Source organism: Cervus canadensis, chromosome 1, assembly GCF_019320065.1.
Source record: "Cervus canadensis isolate Bull #8, Minnesota chromosome 1, ASM1932006v1, whole genome shotgun sequence".
Lineage (NCBI taxonomy): Eukaryota > Metazoa > Chordata > Mammalia > Artiodactyla > Cervidae > Cervus > Cervus canadensis.
The window spans coordinates 11615954-11633947 of record NC_057386.1 but is presented as its reverse complement, the minus strand read 5'-3'; the positions used below and the strand labels follow the sequence as shown (position 1 = coordinate 11633947).

The 17994-nt window shown below is 62.1% G+C and overlaps 1 protein-coding gene across 7 annotated transcripts in view; it reads right to left on the bottom strand.

Annotated features, from left to right (window-relative positions):
* The window catches only part of BAHCC1 (BAH domain and coiled-coil containing 1), a 60413-nt gene that overhangs the window by 32733 nt on the left and 9686 nt on the right, over positions 1 to 17994 (bottom strand). For all 7 annotated transcript variants that reach the window (XM_043463104.1, XM_043463133.1, XM_043463141.1 and 4 more), the window contains one exon: positions 3987 to 4166. In XM_043463104.1, coding sequence (XP_043319039.1) covers positions 3987 to 4166 — 180 coding nt within the window. The remainder of the gene's footprint in view (positions 1 to 3986; positions 4167 to 17994) is intronic.

Genomic DNA, 17994 nt, shown 5'->3' with positions numbered 1-17994 from the left:
CCAGCAGGAACAGGTGGGCAGGGTGAGGAATGCTGCCTACATGTGGGGGCATCTTTACTGGGCGGGGAGGGGAGGTGAACATCGGTGTCCTGTGCGGGCAGATTCAGAGGCCATTTTGGCCACCGAGAAAGCTGAGGCCAAGAGAAGGGGCTGGAGAGGCCAGCGTCCAGGGAAGAAGGACAAGGTCCGGGGCAGGGATCTGCCTCAGAGACAGGCAGGCAGAGGGCTCCTCTCGACAGCGTCACCACACTGAGACGGTGACACTGGCTGGGACATTTGTCCCCCACACAGGCGTGCTCCCAGAAGCCCTGGTGAACCCTGAAGTCTTAGAGGGGACAGAGGGGACAGAAGGACAGCTGAGGGGCTCAGGGAAGCCGGGGGGGGGGTTGGGAAACTGCAGGGAGTGCCTAGTGGCTCTTGGGTGAGACCCCTGCCCCACTGGAGGTGAGCCCAGCCCCGGCAGGAGAAAGAGCCTCTGGGGCGGGTGCAACTGACAAAGAGGCCGGCCAGGCTAACGGCCAGCGCTGGCGCATGTGCCCGCTGCCTCCAGACGCTCCCCCTCCAGGTGGCACAAGAGACCAGGAGTGGCCCAGGCTGTGGGAACCCAGCAGCCCCGTTCCTCCCCAGCTTAGCCCCCAGGAACAGAATCCCCTTTCATGGCCCCGTGGGTGGTCCCACCAGGCAGCCGGGGGGGGGGGGGGGAGGAGGGCGGGAGGGGGCCGGCCTGCTGACAATAGGGCCAGCTGTGCTGCACCCCACCCCCACGGGGACCCACCCAGGGCAGGCCGGCTGAACACTGGCTCACCCCTTTGCCTCAGGTCAGTTCCACCGCCCACCCTGACCCTAGGCCCCGGAAGGGAAAGTCTCGTCTCTGGCGGGACCCTTCACTTGGTTGAGCCTGGGGTGGGGGGTCTGGTGGGTGGGGTAGGGTAAGAGGCCCGGGACAGACAAGCTCTGCCCCAGGCCAGATGTTCTGGGGCGGCTCCTCCGTTATGGGGTACTTGTCCTGCACCCCAGCTGCTCCACCAGGGAAGCAGGAAGCCCTGGCCTCGGCTCTGGTGGCTGTCCCCCAGATGGTGGGTTGGGTCCACCCACGGAGAGCCAGGGGCCCTGCCTGGAGTGGAAGGGCCCATCCGCTCTCCTGGCCCCCATTGACATCCCTCCCCCACCCCCCCACCATCCTGGCATCCTTGCTCTTAAGCTAAGAACTCCTTTCAGGGCCCAGCCCTGACTATTCCCAGGCTGGAGGAGGGTAGCAAGCCGGCTTTGCCCGACACCTGTCTCTCTGCCCATCCTGGGGACGGCGAGAGGACGAGGGTGAGGCCACACTGTGGAGCAGCCCGCCCAGGCAGCCCACCCTGCCCGCCAGCCCCCACTCTCCGGCCATGTCGCGTGCCCCCCGCCCCACCTCGGCCCCCCTTCCCCCTGAACACACACGGCAGAGAAACAGGCCCCGGCACGCGGGCAGCCAGCTGGCACCCAGTCAAACTAGCAGCCAGGCACGCTGCCAGGGCAGCCAGCCAGCCAGCGCTGCCACTCGCCCCGGCCCCGCCCGCCTGCCGGCCTTTACGCTGGGAGCTCACAGCGAGCCGGCCGCACCACGTGGCCTGTCAGAGCGAGGCTGCAGAGAGTGGAGGGCAGGGGAACCCCGTAGGAAGGGGGTCCCAGGCCGGGCAGCGCAACTGCAGGCAGAGAAGGGGAGACTGGGGCTCAGGCCTGGGAGGTGGTAGCGTCCCCAGGACAGACACACGAGCTACCCTCAGGAGGGACCTGGCAGGTTGGGGGTGCTCTCCCCAGGGGCCGCTGAACCCCTAAACTCATCTTTGGCCCGGGTGGGCCCTGCTCTCCCCTCCACTCTTGTGTTCTGGAGCCTGTGTTCCATGTGGGCAGCTCAGAGGCCTCCTCGCTTCCCCTTGTCCTGCTCCCCGCTGCATTTGCCCTCGGAGCCCACCACCTCAACATGCACACCCTCCCCCATGAGACCGTGGGTGCACCCAGCCCAAGGAGGTGCCAGGGCTGGTTCGGGGCTGCTCCAACTGTCCTTGCCTTGGAGCAGCTGCCTTCCCGGAGTGCAGTGGGTAAGGGGTGGGTTGGGGGGCTGGCACCCTCCCACACACTGCTCCCCCACACTAGGGTGTGGGAACTGCAACTTGCCAGGTGGCTCTGGGGCTGCGGCTGAGGGTGGCGGGGTGCCCCGCAGGCCACGAGCAACTCCGCGGAGGCAGCCGTTGGCCGGGGGAAGTGAGTGTCTGGAGGCCGTTGAGGGCGCTATCTGCGGGCTGCCTCCCACCCACCCACCCCCGCCTCCCCGGCAGCCCCCAGAGGGGCAGGACAAGGCGCCTTCTCCCTGGGCCCCAGGGCAGGTGGCACTGCCCACAAACCGCCCTTCTTGCCAGCAAGGTCCTCAAGGGTGGGCCGGAGGGGCAGGGGGATATGTACCTTCTGACGCAGAGCTCTGCCATCCTGACCCTGACCAGGGATCACCGTGGCAGTCAGCCTGGCCACGCCCACGCCCCTGTGGCCAGGTCAGGGCAGGGCAGCGGCCGTGGGTTTGGTGGAAGCAGTCCTACACGGCTGCTGCGAGTATGCCCTGCCCGCCCCATGGCACTCGGCCCTCTCCTTCCCCCCACAGACGTTTTGGAAGCCAGACGCTCCCGCCAGGTCCAGGAGTTCGCCCAGCAGATGCAGAAGAGCTGGGAGGAACAGGGGAGCAAGGGGTGCCCAGCACGGCCAGCCCAGGAAGCCCCGATCCGGGGCCTGACACCATTGCACCAGGTGTGCCCTGGGGAGGCTGCAAAGAGGCAGGGGTGGGAAGCAGGCAGCAGAGAGGTCTGGGTCAGGTGTTTGCTCTGCCCACCTGGGTCCTCAGGGCCAGCCTGGCCGCCCTTCCACTGGGGAAGGGAGCTGCTCCTTATCGCCTACCCAACATGTGCGCTCCGCACAGCGCTTAAAGCCCAGATTATTTTAACAACTGTCCCTCACTCGTCACCTGTCCTGTTTGGAAAACAGCCCCTTTCTTGTTGCACAAAGAGAGGTTTCTCTCGCTCTCCAGCAGCGCTGGGCGCTAATCTCCCCGCCTGGAACGCGGGCGGCAGCGGGCGCGGTGTGTGGGTCCGCGTGCTCTGCAAACACAACGCCCGCCGCTCAGCAGTCATTGAGTTACGGCGGTGCTGGTGCCAGGAGCGCAGAGCCCTCTGTGCCCGCTGCCAATTGCAATTACCTCTCCGCGTGCCAGCCGCCGTCGGGCTTAACCCTTCCCACGCCATGGCGGCCGACTGGATACCAGCAACCTTGGGCTGGGGACACTGGGGCTAAGGGTCACTGCCCACATCACAGTGCCCAGGGGCTGAGCAGACAGTACGGAGCTGGGTGGGGGTGGTGACCTTCCCCGAGAGTGCCAAGGGGAACCTCAATATCCTAATAGGGCCTGCAGGGGCCCTCCAGCCAGCCACGAGGCCTGAGAGTGACACGTATGAGGCACCTACTGTGTGTACAAGGCTGCAACCGAGGGGAAGGCAGGGGCCAGGGAGGGACTGTGTTCTAGGCCAGGCCCCCAGGGTGGCAGCCTGAGTCTGTTGACAGCTCTCTCCTCCCCTCCCCTCCCTCCCAGCTGACACATCTGGAGCCCATGCCTCTCCGAGTCTGGGAGGTGGGCGCAGGCCTGCCTGGCCAGCCCAGCTGTGTTCCACATTTCCTCAGGTCCCCCGAGCCTTCCCGGCCCCACCACTTTTTCCCTCTCTGCCTGTCTCTGCTGCACATCTGGCCAGGACCACTGACTGGCGGGGCTGCACCCCCCCACTCTGTTTCCAACCAGTTACCAACTCCCCCATGGGGGCATCCTCGACAGGGAGGCAGCCCCTCGCCCCGGTGCTTGGCATGGTTTGCCAGCCACAGCAGGAGAGCCCTTTGCTTCACCACAGGCCCTGGGCACCACAATCAGTGGCTCTAGCTGCAGGGCACGGCTGGGAGGCTGGGCCCCAACTTACCTTCATGGGAGTGGGAGAACCAGATCTGGGACGTGGCGGGGTGTGAGCCCCGGTAGGCCTGATCCGAGGGAGACGGGGTGGGGCCACTGGGGTGCGCAGAGGCTGCCGAGCCCAGGCTGCTGGTGAGGAAACTGCCCATGAAAGAGGAGGCCGGAGAGTTTCCCATCAGGCGGCTGCTGGCTGTGGACACAGTGGGCGAGAATGAGTCTGGGCAGAGACCAGCACTAAGGAGCCCTTCCCCAGGGCTGACTCTCAGGCCCCAAGGTTCCCGGGCTTTTGTCTTCAAATAGCGAAGAAGCCAAGATGGGAGAAGTTGCCCGCTCCAGCCCTGGGGGCCCTGACACCCTCCTGTTCTTGCAAAACCCTGAAGATTGGCACTTCTGCTGAGTTGTCCTCCTTCACCCCGCCCGCCACCCCCGGCAACCAGGTGCCAGGTACTGTGGGAATAAACGTTCAGGGACCCAGGGCTTGAGGGAAATGTCGACCCTGTGGGCAGGTCTTCACTTCGGAGGCTGACTCCCCCAGGCCTCTTAGCTGCCGGCAGACCTGCCAGAGTGCACCTCCCGAAAAGGTCTAGGGTCGGCAGGTCTCAGCAGTCTCTGTCTGCCCCCCCGCCCAGGTGGCACCAGGGTTCTGGCCTTTCTCCCCCGTCGGGGGTCTTCAAACTTCTCCCCAGGTCGTTAACCACCTCATCACACTGGTGTGCCCTCTACCAGGTGAGCAAGAGAAGAAACTGAGGCAGAGCAAGAGAGAACCACAGGAGGAGAATGGACATGCCAGGATCTGCTTTAATGTTCCCAGGGTTTCTCAGGGTCAGGCCCTCACCGGTAGCATTGAGACGCAGTCATTTATGTTTCAGGATACTCAGCATTTCGCCCAGCAGCTAGCCTCCATGGCCTGCCTACCTGCACCCTGACACTGTGTCCCCATCTCTGCCCTGTCCAGTGGCCACGGCCAGGCTGATCGGGTCTCTCCAGGTTACCATGGCAACCAGTGGTTTGCCTAGGAATGATGGCCACAGTGCACTCTGCGCAGTGCAGCCCCCGGTGCCAGGCGGGTGGTCTGGGCTGCACAGTTCAGCCCCTACCCCAGCAGGGCCCCCTGGCACCTTGTCACCTCCATTCCATGGGCAGTGAGCCTGGCTTGGGACCATCCCAGGGGATGCGGAACAAGGTTCTGGGGGCTCACCATCCCATTAGGCTGAACGCAGCAGCCTGGCAGGGTTTGCAAGGGTTCTGGGGGCTCCAGGAGGCTGCAGGCCCGGCCCAAGGTGAGTCAGGGCAGCTGTTTCCCTACCCGGGAGGCAGGGGGAATTTGCAAATTTGTGATGCCTCATCCAGCCTGGCTTGGCCCTGGGAGCTTCCCAGACACGAGGTGACTCAGCAGAGAGGCGGCAAGGCCCTGGAGCAGGGGAGAGGGAGGGGCTGCCCCACCAGGACCCTGGCAGCTCCCCTTCACTTCCCTTCACTCCCATTTGAGGATGAGACTCGTGGATGAGAAAGGCCTCGCCTAGGAACCGGCCTCAGCGGAAGGGTCTGTGAATGCTGGCCAGATGCTAGGGTGTGAGCTGACCTCTGTGGTGGGTATCAGGCCAAAGGGAGACCCTGAAAGGACCAGAGGACCCAGGGGCAGGGGGCGAAGGTGTCCAAGAGCCAGGGACTTCCCAGACCGCAGGGCTGGGACTGCCATGGGCCCCGGCCAGACCACAGGCACGTCCAGCCAGGGGAGGAGACTCTGGGCTGGGAAGGGAAGTACTGGCCTCCCGGGCGGGCGGGCAGAGCAGGCAGGAGATGGAGGGCGGTTCCTGCTGGGCTCCAGGGACCCTGGGGGGGGCCATGCTTGTGGGATGAGTGAGGCCTCTTCCTGCCTCACCCAGGCCCACCCCATGTCCCCCAGGCCTTCCCACCCCCGCACCCTCCCAGGGAAGTCCCTCCGCCCTGCTCTTCCTGGGGACAGTGGGAAGCAACCGAGTCCAGAAGTTGGTCTGGATAAAGGATTTCTCTGGGAGCTCGGCCTGAGAACCTTGAGTTCTCCCACAGCCCAGCGGGCGGGGGCAGTGGGCGGGCCTGAGGCTGGGCGGGAGGAGTGGCCTGGCATCCCATAGGGCCCCTCCGGTCCGGATGCAGGGAAACTGAGGCTCAGAGGTGACCCCCTTCACAGGGTCTCCCGCACCCCGGCATCCTGCATGGGCAGCAGGCCACCTCTGCAGACCCACTACCCACACCTCCAGGGACCACCCACCAGGGGCAGGTGGGGAGCATCCCTGAGGCCCAGAGGGGGATGTCTTCTAAGCTGGAACTGGGGTGGGGGTGAGGGAGATGTGGGACTTCCTGTCCCCCTCCCCCAGAAGACGTCCTGGCCCTGGCTGGGCACTCTTAAGGGTGCCGGTTTTGACACCATCCCAGAAGGGGGTGTCCCACTGTGTGGAAGCTTTGGAGGGGAGAGGCACTGCAGCTCAGCAGCCCTGGTCCCAGCTCCACAGGGCAGGGGACACACCAACAGGCTGAGCTTCCTGCTGTGTGCCCACCTTGCGCCAAGCCAGCCAGTCTCCCAACTTGGGGGACCCTCTTGGAGCCTTTTCCTGAGTCTATAAGGAAGGAACCCCTGCTCCTGAGTGTGGGAAGTGAGTGGCTGGGACGGCACTCCAGTCTTGCCCTTTGACCTCAGTCCGGGGCTCCCCAGGGCCCTCCTTTGCTCCAAGCCTTTTGGGGATGCCCCTGCTGCTCCATCTTCCCCAGCCTCATGGGCGGTTTGCGGCCCCAGTGTCTGGCCTCAGGCTGGACCATTTATCTCGGGGGCGGGGGTGTCTTTTCTCTCCTTTTTCCTTTCACATTGAAAACAGAAGAGCTTTATCACATGACTGTTATGTCTTTATATCTTCACTGTAAGACATTCAAATGACAGATACAACAGTTAGGAAGGAAACAGAGGTCACAGGGACCCCACTGCTCTGGGGCACAGCCACATGCATTCCAGGGACCACTTTCCGGGCACTCGCCCTGTGGGCCACCTGCGGATTCCCAGGTGTCCTCTCCTAAGGCCCCAGCCTACAGCAGCAGGTCCTGCCAGGGGCTCTCAGACCCCCTGACCAGCAGGCCAGCCCTGGGGGATGGGCGCTGGGCAGCTGCAAAGCCAACTCCCCTGACGGGCCCCCCAGCCAGGACCCTGCTCAGTTGGTGGGTTCCATGAGCCTTGTTCCAAAAGGGTCAGTCTCCTCCCGCCATCCTGGGCTAGAAGTCTGCAAGCTGCCGCAGGTCTGACAGGCTTTGCCAGGTGGGCACTGCCATGGTGGGTGTCGGGGAGGGGATGGCTGGCACCCAGAGCCTCCCCCATCCCACCTGACCCCTGACCCTCAAACAGAGCATCCATGCTCCCGTGTCACTTCCACCTCCAAGGACTTCGGCCATGGCCCTGTGCCCAGCTAGCAGAGGCATGGGCAGACCTGGCTGCCACCTCCCAGCCCCCACCCGCCGACCAGTAGCCAGTCCCAGACAGAGCCTGAGCAGAGGCGGCCTGGGCCCCGGCCAGGGCTGGAGCTGCATGGCCAAGTCTGGCCGGGAACTGGGCTGGAGACTTCTTTCCTCTTGGCAAGGTCCTTGCCCACGGAGTGTTGTGGTTAGCAACCCGGGAGGGGATAGTGGGAGCCCCGAGCAGCAGGAAGGGCCAGAGGGGCTTTCGGCTCAGAGCCCGCCCGGGGGCTGGGAGCCCTGAGCCTGGCACTGTCTGCCCTAACCCTTCTCACAGCCTTGTATTAACTCAGGTCACCATGATCCCAGGTGGCGGGCCCACCATGGGACTGACGAAGGAATGGGCATCATCACTGTTGGCCCTGCAGCCTCTGGGGTTTGGATGTGGCCTGTCAAGGGAGCATGGTCACGGTGGCCTGTGCCGTGTCCTCTAGGGGCTCGCAGCAGAGCCATCTGGCCAAGCTGAACATCATCACAGGACAGAGACCTGAACAGGGTCACTGAGGCAGACGGTACTATAACCACACACCAGCCCCCAGCCCGCTGTCCCCACTGCCCGGCCAGCCCAGGCCAAGGTCTGCAGCCCCAGACACAGGGCTCCAGCCCCGACTCCAGCGCCGCCTCAGCTCTGCCTGGGACACCACGGAGGCCTGGCCCGGGTGCCGGGCTGGCTGAGAAAACCGCTCCGGAAGCCAGAATGCCCGGGAGGGCTGGTTGACACCCCCCACCCCCTGCCATGGCCCAGTTCCTCAGGCCCGGCCCTCACCCCCGGAGGCCTACTCGTTCCCACGCCCTGAGGCCCAGACAACCCAACCTGGACCGGGAGACAGGCCGTACCTGGGCCCAGGCCGTGTGGCGACTTCCAGCTGCCCCAGCCGGACAGGGCTGGGCTGGAATCCCCTGACTGCCTAACCTGCGCTCACAGGGCCATTCTGTGCTGGCCGTGCTCGAGGCTGCCCTACGTGCCCCCAGGAGAAACCAGGGGGTGGGGGCCCTTCTCTGCCAACCTGTTTGCCAGGCCCACATGCTACAGCCAAGACATTCAACAGAAGTTGGGCAGGCCAGAGGGGTGCTGATGGGGCCCCTGCCGTGGAGTCCAGGGCTGCTCCAAGGAGCTTCCAGTCCAGGGAGTGTCTGACGGGCAGCAAAGTCACCAGAGCGCAAAGGGCTGGCATTCCGGATGCTGGCCCTGGGGCCCTAGATGACCTAGGGCCTGCCCACCTCCTCTGCCTCCAGCCTCTACCTCCCCGTCAGCCAGGCTGACGGAGGGACAGACAGAGAAGGGCTTGGGAGAGCCCGGGAGCAGGAGTGGGAGCACGGAGTACAGCAGTGGGAGCATTTGTTTTGACTTAAGCGAGCTACCTTTTCTGGAAACAGTGAAATGGGTTGTAAAAAAGCACATACACAAAAGACCTCCCTGTGATGGCTGGCAGCCGCTCCTGAGAGTCAAGCCCTTTCCGGCTCCCCTGCCGCTGCTGGAGGCCCAGCTGATGGGCCGCTGGCACAAGGCTCCCCAGGGGTGCTGTGTCTGGCGGCTGCGCCCTCCCACTGCCCAGAACTGCTCCCGCCCTGCTACTCACACCTGCTCAAGGCACCCCACCGCCCCCAGCCCCTGGCAGAGCCTGCCTGGGCGCTGGGGACATCCAGCTCCCCTGGGGCCATCCCTGGGTTCTCCCCCAGGACCTCAGGGGCAGCTGAGACACTGCCATGACGGGTGGCCTGCCTGGGAGGCCAAAGTGCCCCTCAGGTACTAGGCCAGGCCCCCCCTCCCCCCCGAGGGAGCCGACTGGAAAGGAGGCGGCAGGAAGGGTAACAGCCCACCACGTGGACTGTTCACATTCCTCTCATTCCAGGAGAGGGAAGGGGAGGGCGGATGTCCATCCCGGGTGTCCGCGTGGACAGAGGTGGAGAGACCTCGGTCCAGCCTGCCTACAGGCGGGTGGGTGTCCATCTGTCTGGCCACCCAGGAGAAGAACGCGGGGAGAGAGACAGGCCTGGGGATACCAGGCCCAGGTGGGAGGGGCTGCTCTGGACTGATCCATGGGAAACCCAAAGCGGGTAGAGCAGGGTCTGGGCCGTAGAGGCAACCCTGCACTGCCGGCCACCAGACCTGCTCTGGGTGCACACGCGTTTGAGGGCTCAATTCCTGATGCCACCAGGGACACTCCCTGCTGGGCTGGAACCCACCAGTGGCCCAGGCATGAGATAATATGTATGCGTGTGTGTGTGTGTGTGTGTGTGTGTGTGTGTGTGTGTGCACGTGGGCACTCAGGGGTGTGTCTGGGTGTGTGTGCATGGCTGAGAGTGCATATGGGCAATGGTCACGCACACAGGCTACAGATGTGCATGGAAGTCTGGGGCCAGGGCTCTGAGTGTGCGCTCAGGATGCGGGTATAAATGCCTGGCTCTGAGTGTGTGCAAGGTGGTGACTTGTTCGCATGTGAGGGACTCACACACAGGCTGGGCCAGCCCTCAGGGACGCTGCTCCCCAGGGTCACACCTCCACCAAACCAGTCTCCTTACTGGCCCAGACTCTGAAAAAGGCTCCTGGCCCTGCTTCTGGCCATCCTCTGCTGCCCCAGCCCGCGTCCCTGAGGATGCCATCCAATAACCCCAGCTGCCGTCCACAGCCCTGAGATGATTCAGGGACCAGAGAAGGAGGCGAGACAGGCCTAGGGAGGGAGGGAGGAAGGACAGGAGAGAAGGAAGAGGCTGGAGGCAGGAAGAGAGACAGCTGCAGTGGTGGGAGAGGGGGTGCTGGTGGGAGGCGGCATGTGGGGGCCAGCAGTGGGGACAGAAGGCAAGCCTCCGCCAGCCCCGCCCTGAGATGTGGGGGCAGCCCCAGTGAGGGGTGTCTGCCCAGAACACGCAGGCGTCACATGGGAGGCCCCTCTCCGCTGGTCCAGGAGAACCTTCCAGAAGACCCGCTTGGCCCAAAGGCAGTGTCTCTCAGGCCATAATAGGAAAACTCTGTGGTTGCTGAGCCACCAGGCCCACAAGTGTAGAGGCAATGATGACAGGGGACAGGCCCAACCACCAACAGCCCAGAACTAATAAAAGAAAAGGAAAACCGGATGTAAGTCTGGTTCTTATTAAAAGGGTAAATTTAGCTTTTTGGCTGGAGAGGGAGGGGGGCGGCCAACACTCCCCCCTGGGGCCGCCCTCGGACTCTGGTCGAGAGAGTGACTCAGAGGGCTGCTCCCCCTCCTCCTGTTCTTCGCACCTTCTGGGGTCTCCGCCTCCATTCCCTCTCACACCCTCCCTGGCAAGCAGCCAGCACTCCCCCTCCAGGACACCTCTGAAGGCCGGGGTAGGGGGGGTGCATGGGGAGGTGACCAGCACCACCCGCTCCAAACCCCGCCAGCCAGAGAAGGAGCCTCAGCCAAAGCATCACACCATGTTTAAATAAGCCAGCTGCAATGAGATGAATGCCCTAGGGGCTGTAGTCCACTGTGGACATCGGGGTGCACACACACCCCCCACCCCGAGCCCCTGGACAGGGTCAGAGGAGCCCACCCTGTTCTCCTACACTCCATCTGCTGGACCCAGGCACTCAGCATCTCGAGCTGGTCTGGGACACCCCTCTGTCTCAGCTGTGAGCAGGCAGGGGAAGTGGGGAGCAGATGGCAGGGTTGGGGGCGGGGCTGTGCCTCTCCAGGCAGAGACCTCCAGGGAGCCCACATTCTCGAATTTCTGACGGGCCACCCTCTGCAGCCCATTCCTGTCCTCTGAGGCTCTCAGTAGACCTGGCCTCCCCACCCGACTCGAACGTCCGTGACGAGAAGCAAGAAAAGGCCTGGCACTGGGGCTGGGGCTGCTCCTGGCTCCTGGCAGGAGGAGCACTGGGCGGGGGGCAGCTCGCTGGGGAGCGGGATCCCCCACAATGTGTTCCTGGGGGCAGCGCTGCCCACCCCACATGAGAAGGGAGATGGGGCAGGGGGCAGGGTGCACCCAGGGCTCCATATCCTTGTAGCTTCTTCTAACAGTGCTGCTCTGACAAACCACCCAACTCCCTTCAAAGAACAGAGAGAAAAGTATTCTAATTTCCAAAGACAGTGAGTATAAGCAGACAGAAAAACCTCAATTCTCTGATGTACAAACTACAATATTTCTGGGAACTGTTGAAATGAGCAGGGCAAGGAAAGCTGTTTCTGAGGTGGAGAAGGGAATCCCACTGATCTGAGGGTCCCAAATAGGGATATAGTGCCAGCCAGCCCTGGGGAGCCAGTAGGGGAAACAGGCTCAGGGCAGTCCCGCAGGAGCTCCCAATGGAGAGAAGACCCCCGGCACACGCAGCTAGCTCACAGCCTGTGCACCCAGCCCTACACTCCCCCAGCCCCACTGCAGGGCGTGCCTGGGCAGCAGGTGGGGGTGGGGATGGGGTCAGGCAGAGAACCAGCCTTGGATCTCCAGCCCAGAAGCCTATACTCCCATCTCCCGATGTGACCACAGGGCAAGCAAGTTGGCTTGCTGAGTCTCCACCACCTGGATCCCACCTGCTTCAGGGGCAGGGGGCAGCAGGGAACTCAGCCCTGAGCCTGAGGACTGACTCTCTTGCCTGATTCACACGCTGGGCTTAAAGCAAGTGTCATTGGCAAAGGCTCTGCTGCCAGAGCAAAGGAGGGGGCTCTGTTCTGGGCTGCCCGAGTAGGACAAGGTCTCCAAAGGGTACCCTTCACCCCAGTCTAGAGACCACAAGATGCACCTTGACACTCCCAGCCATGTAGTTCAGCAGTGGGTACCTGGGCCAGCTGCCCACTCCCCAGGAGGGCCCAGGCCATGGTGGGGCTGCCCTGAATCTCCATTGGTTCCAGGTAGTCCAGGGCGAGTGCCCAGGGAAGCTAGGGCACCTGCTGACCTCGCTAGGGCAGGCAGCTGATGTGGGAATGTGAGAAGAAAGTGCTGCCTAGACCAGACAGCATGAAGGTCCTTGTCACCCAAGCCACAGACTGGGTCCGGAGTTCCGGCCAGAGAACGAAGTTCTAATCCAGCTCAATCGTTAGACAGTCACTGAGTGACCACGGTGTGCAGAGTCACCCATCCTCACCCTGGCATCCAAGGAAGCCGCAGGCTGCCCAGGCACCCAGGCCTTCAACAATGGCCCTCGGGCCTCTCGGTGACCCACACTGGCCTCATGGCTGCTTGGGACCATCTCACTGGCCTGTATCTTGGAGCAGACTTTTGACAGGTAGAAAGATGCTGCTGCTTGTGTGTACCTTCCAACTTTTCTTGATTTTACCTGTATTCACACTTGTTAAGGGCTTTTTAAGAGTTCGCCTAAAGATGCATTACAATTTAATTGAGCTTTCATATTAATATTAATTTAAAACAAATTAAAAGCTTATTTTTAGGAGACCCAAAGGGATGCAAAATGTCTTGAAAAAGGGACTGGCTTCAGGCAAACTGCCCTCAAGTGACCCGCTGGCCAGACATGTGGCAGGTCATCTGGACAGGGCAGCTGCCCCATTGGGCAGACCGGCAAGCCCTGGGGGACCCCAGGTCCGGCTCCCTCACCTGCATCCTGTGCAGGCCGAGGAGGACTGTGCCCATGGGCCAGGGACAGAGGGATCTGGTGGCACCCTTCCGCGTGGTGCTGCCGAGGCCAGGAGGTGCTGCGGGCAATAGCCCGGTCCTGTCCTCACTGCATCCGTGTCTGAGCCTGGGTCCTGAATCCTGCCTGCCGGCCGCCAGGACCCTATATGGGGTGATGAGAGGAGGCGTCAGGGCTGGTACCCCACCGAGTGAGAGCTGCCTGGGGCAAGGAGAAGCCACCAGGATCTGGAGCAGCAGGGCCTGTGGGAAAGAGCCTCCAGGAGACGTGCAGGCAGCGGGTCCCACTAACTGCCACCAGCCCCAAGCAGCCACGCGCTCCTGCCAGGCTGGGCGCTGAGGCTGAGAACCTGGAGCAGCTCTGAGGCCTCCTGGTGCATAAATGCTGTGAGAAAGAGTGGTGCAGCGTGGGGGCCCCACCTGGCGATACAACGCTCCAGTGCCCACAGCCCCTCACTGCCACACCTGCCGGCCAGGGAAGCACGCGGAGCAGAGGGTGAGGGGCCACAGCCCTGCTCCCTCATGTCTCCTGAGCCCTTATTTTTCTTTTGTTGGTTGACCCCCCAGTTCTTGTCTACTCAGTCACCCAAACAGCCACCATAGAGGGGAGGGGAGGGGGCAGCTCTCCGCAGCAAGTGTCCTTCCTGACCCCCCAGGCCTTAGGGCCCAGGTGAGGCCACTGGCTTCTACCCTCTGATCTATCATAGATGCCCCATCACACACAGAACCTCCTGTGGATGATGAGAGGCACCTGCAGAGGGTGCCGGGGGCCGGTCAAGAGATAGACAGGAAGTGGCCCTACCCCGTGCCCAGCTTTTGCTCCATCAGGTCCCTCCTTTGCTGCAGCAGGACAGGGCAGGGGAGTCTCTGCAGGGACGGCCCCCTTCCTGAGCCTTGTTCCATCCCCACCGGCCCCTTCTCTCCACAGCCCAACCTCACATGTGCACCCAGGGGCCAGCCCGGGTGCCATACAGATGACGCTGGGCTGTACTGCCCAGTGGACCACTCCCTGCCACGCTCTTGCCCCCTGCCACCGAGTATGGCGCTAAGAAGGAGGGGACTGCCCTTTCTGCCAATCTGTTTGGCTCTGAGACCTTTTTAAGACACAGTCTGGGAGCTTCTGCAGATGACGCTTCTGGAAGGTGAGGAGACGCTGATCTGGTCCCTGCGAGGTGGCCACGCAGGCTGGAGACACTGCCAGCGTGACTGTCTCCATGTGTGGTCAGGTATGGGGCGGTTTTCAGTGTAGAGACCAGGGCCAATCCAGACTCCTGTGTTTCCTGCCCTTCTCTTCCAAACGAGGTTCTCCCAGAGCGTTATCGTCTCGATTTTCCAGTGTGGCGGCACACTGGTAGGAAAAAACCGAACAGCACTCTCTCCATGTCTAAAGGCAGGTGCGTGCTTTGCCTGTGTGCACAGACACGCGTACCCCCTCTCGCCCCAGCCGTCCTGCAGGGAGGGAGGCCCATGACAGCCAGGCCCAGCTCCGGGGAAACAGAGGGATGGAAGGCAGAGACACCCTGACTCAGGACCCTGCCGTCCCTCAGGGAAGGTGGCTCCGTGTGGAGGAGGACCGGGCTGCTGCGAGGCCTGGTGAGAGAGACTGCCAAGGGCGGTTAGGGCCAGAGGTCACGGGGATCTGCGCCTTGGTGACTGTGGGGGCTGCCCAGGTGGGAAGATTCCAAGAGGGGCAGGGGAACGGGGCAGAGAAGGTACTTGAGGCAGCAAAGAGGGGCGCACAGGCGGCCGGAGCCTGTTCGTGGCTGGGCATAGATGCTGAGTACTGGGAATGCTTGGGGACAGTGGAATGACAAGAGTAGAGGGTGGGAGCTGGCCTAAGGTGTGCGGGGGATGCTTGGGGAAGGGAGACCTGGAGGGAAAGAGAATCAGGGCTGAAGACTCAGATAGGCTTGGGACTGACTTGCAGGTCGGGGCGGGGCAGGGCAGGGAAGCTGACCGGCACCTCCTAGAGGAACTGGGCATGGGCTCAACAGAGACATGACTTTTTCAAAGCTATGGTTTTTCCAGGAGTCATGTACGGATGTGAGAGTTGGACTATAAAGAAGGCTGAGCGCCGAAGAACTGATGCTTTTGAACTGTGTTGTTGGAGAAGATTCTTGAGAGTCCCCTGAACTGCAAGGAGATCCAACCAGTCGATCCTAAAGGAAATCAGTTCTGAATATTCACTGGAAGGACTGATGAAACTGAAACTGCAATACTTTGGCCACCTGATGCGAAGAACTGACTCATTGGAAAAGACTGACGCTGGGAAAGATTGAAGGTGGGAGGAGAAGGGGACGATGGACGATGAGTTGGTGGGATGGCATCACCGATTCAAGAGACATGATTTTGAGCAAACTCTGGGAGTTGGTGATGGACAGGGAAGCCTGGAGTGCTGCAGTCCATGGGGTGGCAGAGAATCGGACACAACTGAGCGACTGAACTGAACTGAACAGCTTCACTGGAAGAAGCCTGGGGCAGGTGCTGGGAAAGGACCAGCTCCAGTTCAGTGGAAACCAGAAGATGGGTTCCATGGTGACAGAGGGAAGGAGGGGGCTGAAGCAGGGGCAGGCAGCTCACCAGTATCAAGCCCAGCCTGTCAGGCTCTGAATCTGCCATCTAAGGTCACTGGGGACCTTTAGGCTCCACCTCCGGCAGCTGGCCAGGAGCTGCAGGATGGAGCAGGAGATGGGAAGTGGAGACAGACCAGAACACACATTCTGATCACTGGGCCCACTGGCTCTCCCCCAGGCCAACTGGGATGTGATTCCTTGAAGGCCCATTGTGTCTGTGAGTGAGTGTGTGTGTGTGAGTGTGAGCACGTGTGAGTGTAAGGACATGCCTCAGGGTGAGAGCACACGTGAGCAGGTGTGATGCGTGTCCATGCATGTGTGAGCTCAGCCAGTTAACGTGCTGGCGAGCCTGTGGGGACGACGACATGGTCTGTGCCTCTGCCCCCAAAGGGTACACAAGCAGGGCCAGGCAGCAAGGCTGGTGCTAAGCTGAAGCCTGCCACATGGAGCTGCCCTGAGAAGCTGGTGGACAGCAGCCTGGCTCCTTCCCCACCCGCATCAGCACATCCCCACCCTGGGTCCTGCCCCTAGGGTCTCATCCCGCTGTGCCCAACCTGCCTTCTCTTCACCCCCATCCAGCTGGGCTCCCAGCACGCCTGCCTTGAGGGTAGGGGGCCCTTCCTGGCCTGACCGTGTGATGTTGGGGCCATGGTGTCCTCCCCAGAACTGCCTTTGAGAACAAAGTCCCAAGGAAGAAAGGCCTTGGCTTCCCTGAAGGAGGAGCAAAGGGATAGAGCCAAGACTGCCTCTTCCCAAGGAGATGGCAGAAGGTGGTTTAGTCCATAAACCACCACTTAAATGTAGCTGATGATTCTTTCTCACTTGGCGGGGTGCCCCCAAAAGACAGCCCCAGGCCACCCTGGGGGACCCCAGTCTGCCGCGCAGGGGCCTCCCTCGGCAGCACAGGCATCCTCTGCCCCTCCCCTGAATTTCTGGTAATTTCTACTGGAAACCAAGTCCTTGCACTTGGATGAAGCAGGACTGCTGTAACTTTCCTTTTGGTTCCAGGCACACAGTGGGTCCCCCTTCCCCAGCGTCAAACGTCTTCGGATCTAAAGACACTGGACTCTTTGTTGGGGGCCCTGGGGGGAGGGGCGAGGGGGCAGGGAACCCAACCCACCTGTTCATTCCCTCCTCCTCCTCTGCCCCAGCTCTAGGTCAGAATGAAAAAAAAAAAAAAAGCTTCCTGGCTGATCCAATCTGGAACCTAATCGTCTGGACAGCTGCAGCAGCCCTCGGATGCCAGCCCGGCTGGCTCCCTGCTTGGGCACTGGATGCCTCCCCACCAGGCCCTCAGCCTGCTGCAAACCCACACCAAGCCCCTATGTGGGGCTGGGGCAACTCCCACCCTGTGCCCCCCGCTTCCAATCCCTCACCCAGTTCCCACCGACTGGTCCCCATTCTCTGGTGGCAGCTGCTGGCAGGGCCACAGGAGGCAGTAATATTATATATTACAACAAACAGGGGCGGCCCACTGACAAATAGGCCTGCGTGATCTAAACGGTATATTATCCCATAAAAACGTCAGCGGGCAGGGCGTCAAAGCCGAGACGGAGCAGCGGCCCCTGAGCACAGGCTGCAAGGCCCGAATCTTCCTTGGCACAGCCCGGAGCTGCAGGGATGTGTTCTAGACAGTGCATGCTGGTTGTGATCTTGTTGTTTGCTTTTAATCTTGAATCTTTGGTGGGAGAAAGAAGGCCCTAGAGGTTAATAGGGATCAAGGAACCCCGAGAGAGCTGTCCCCTGGTGGGTGAGGCAGGTGGAGTGCAGCAGTGCGAGTCACCTACTGCCAAACAGTGGGTGCTGCACCTGAAGCTCTGGCATCAGCTCGAGAGCTCTGGCACAAGGCCCAGCAAAGACCTCCGAGGATGGCCTTTCCAAGGGGCACCCACCTTTCCAAAAGGCTGCTGGTAGTGGCCCGAGTGAGAACTTTCTCTGGATGGGTGATGACGACCCCCCTTCCGAGGGGCTAAGGCAGCACCTCTGCCCTGGGGGGATGGTTTCTAGTCATCAGAAGTCATCCAAGGTGGATGCTGGTCAATATGGCATTGACAGGGCTACTGCCGCCTGGTGACGTGAGGCTGGGAAGAGAGGCAACGCTCCAAAGGCTGTGCAGGACTTTCTTGTTGGATTCTCTAGGCAGAGATCAGCCCTGAGGCCACCCAGGTGGAGTCCCCAAATCCCTTCCATGCTGACCTCTGGCCAGTGTGTGCAGGGCCCCTCTGAGAAAGCCCTGAGCAAAGGGCTGAGATCAGGGCAACTGGTGGGAATCCCCCTGAGACTCTGGCCACGCCAATCAAGGCAGCTGCCCGCCCTGCTGCACAGGGTCCCTGGGGTAGAGGGGCAGCTCCCATCTTCGGGGGCCTATATTCAGATATTTATGGTAGGGAAGAGGGCAGGCGGGGTGAGGGGCCCCCA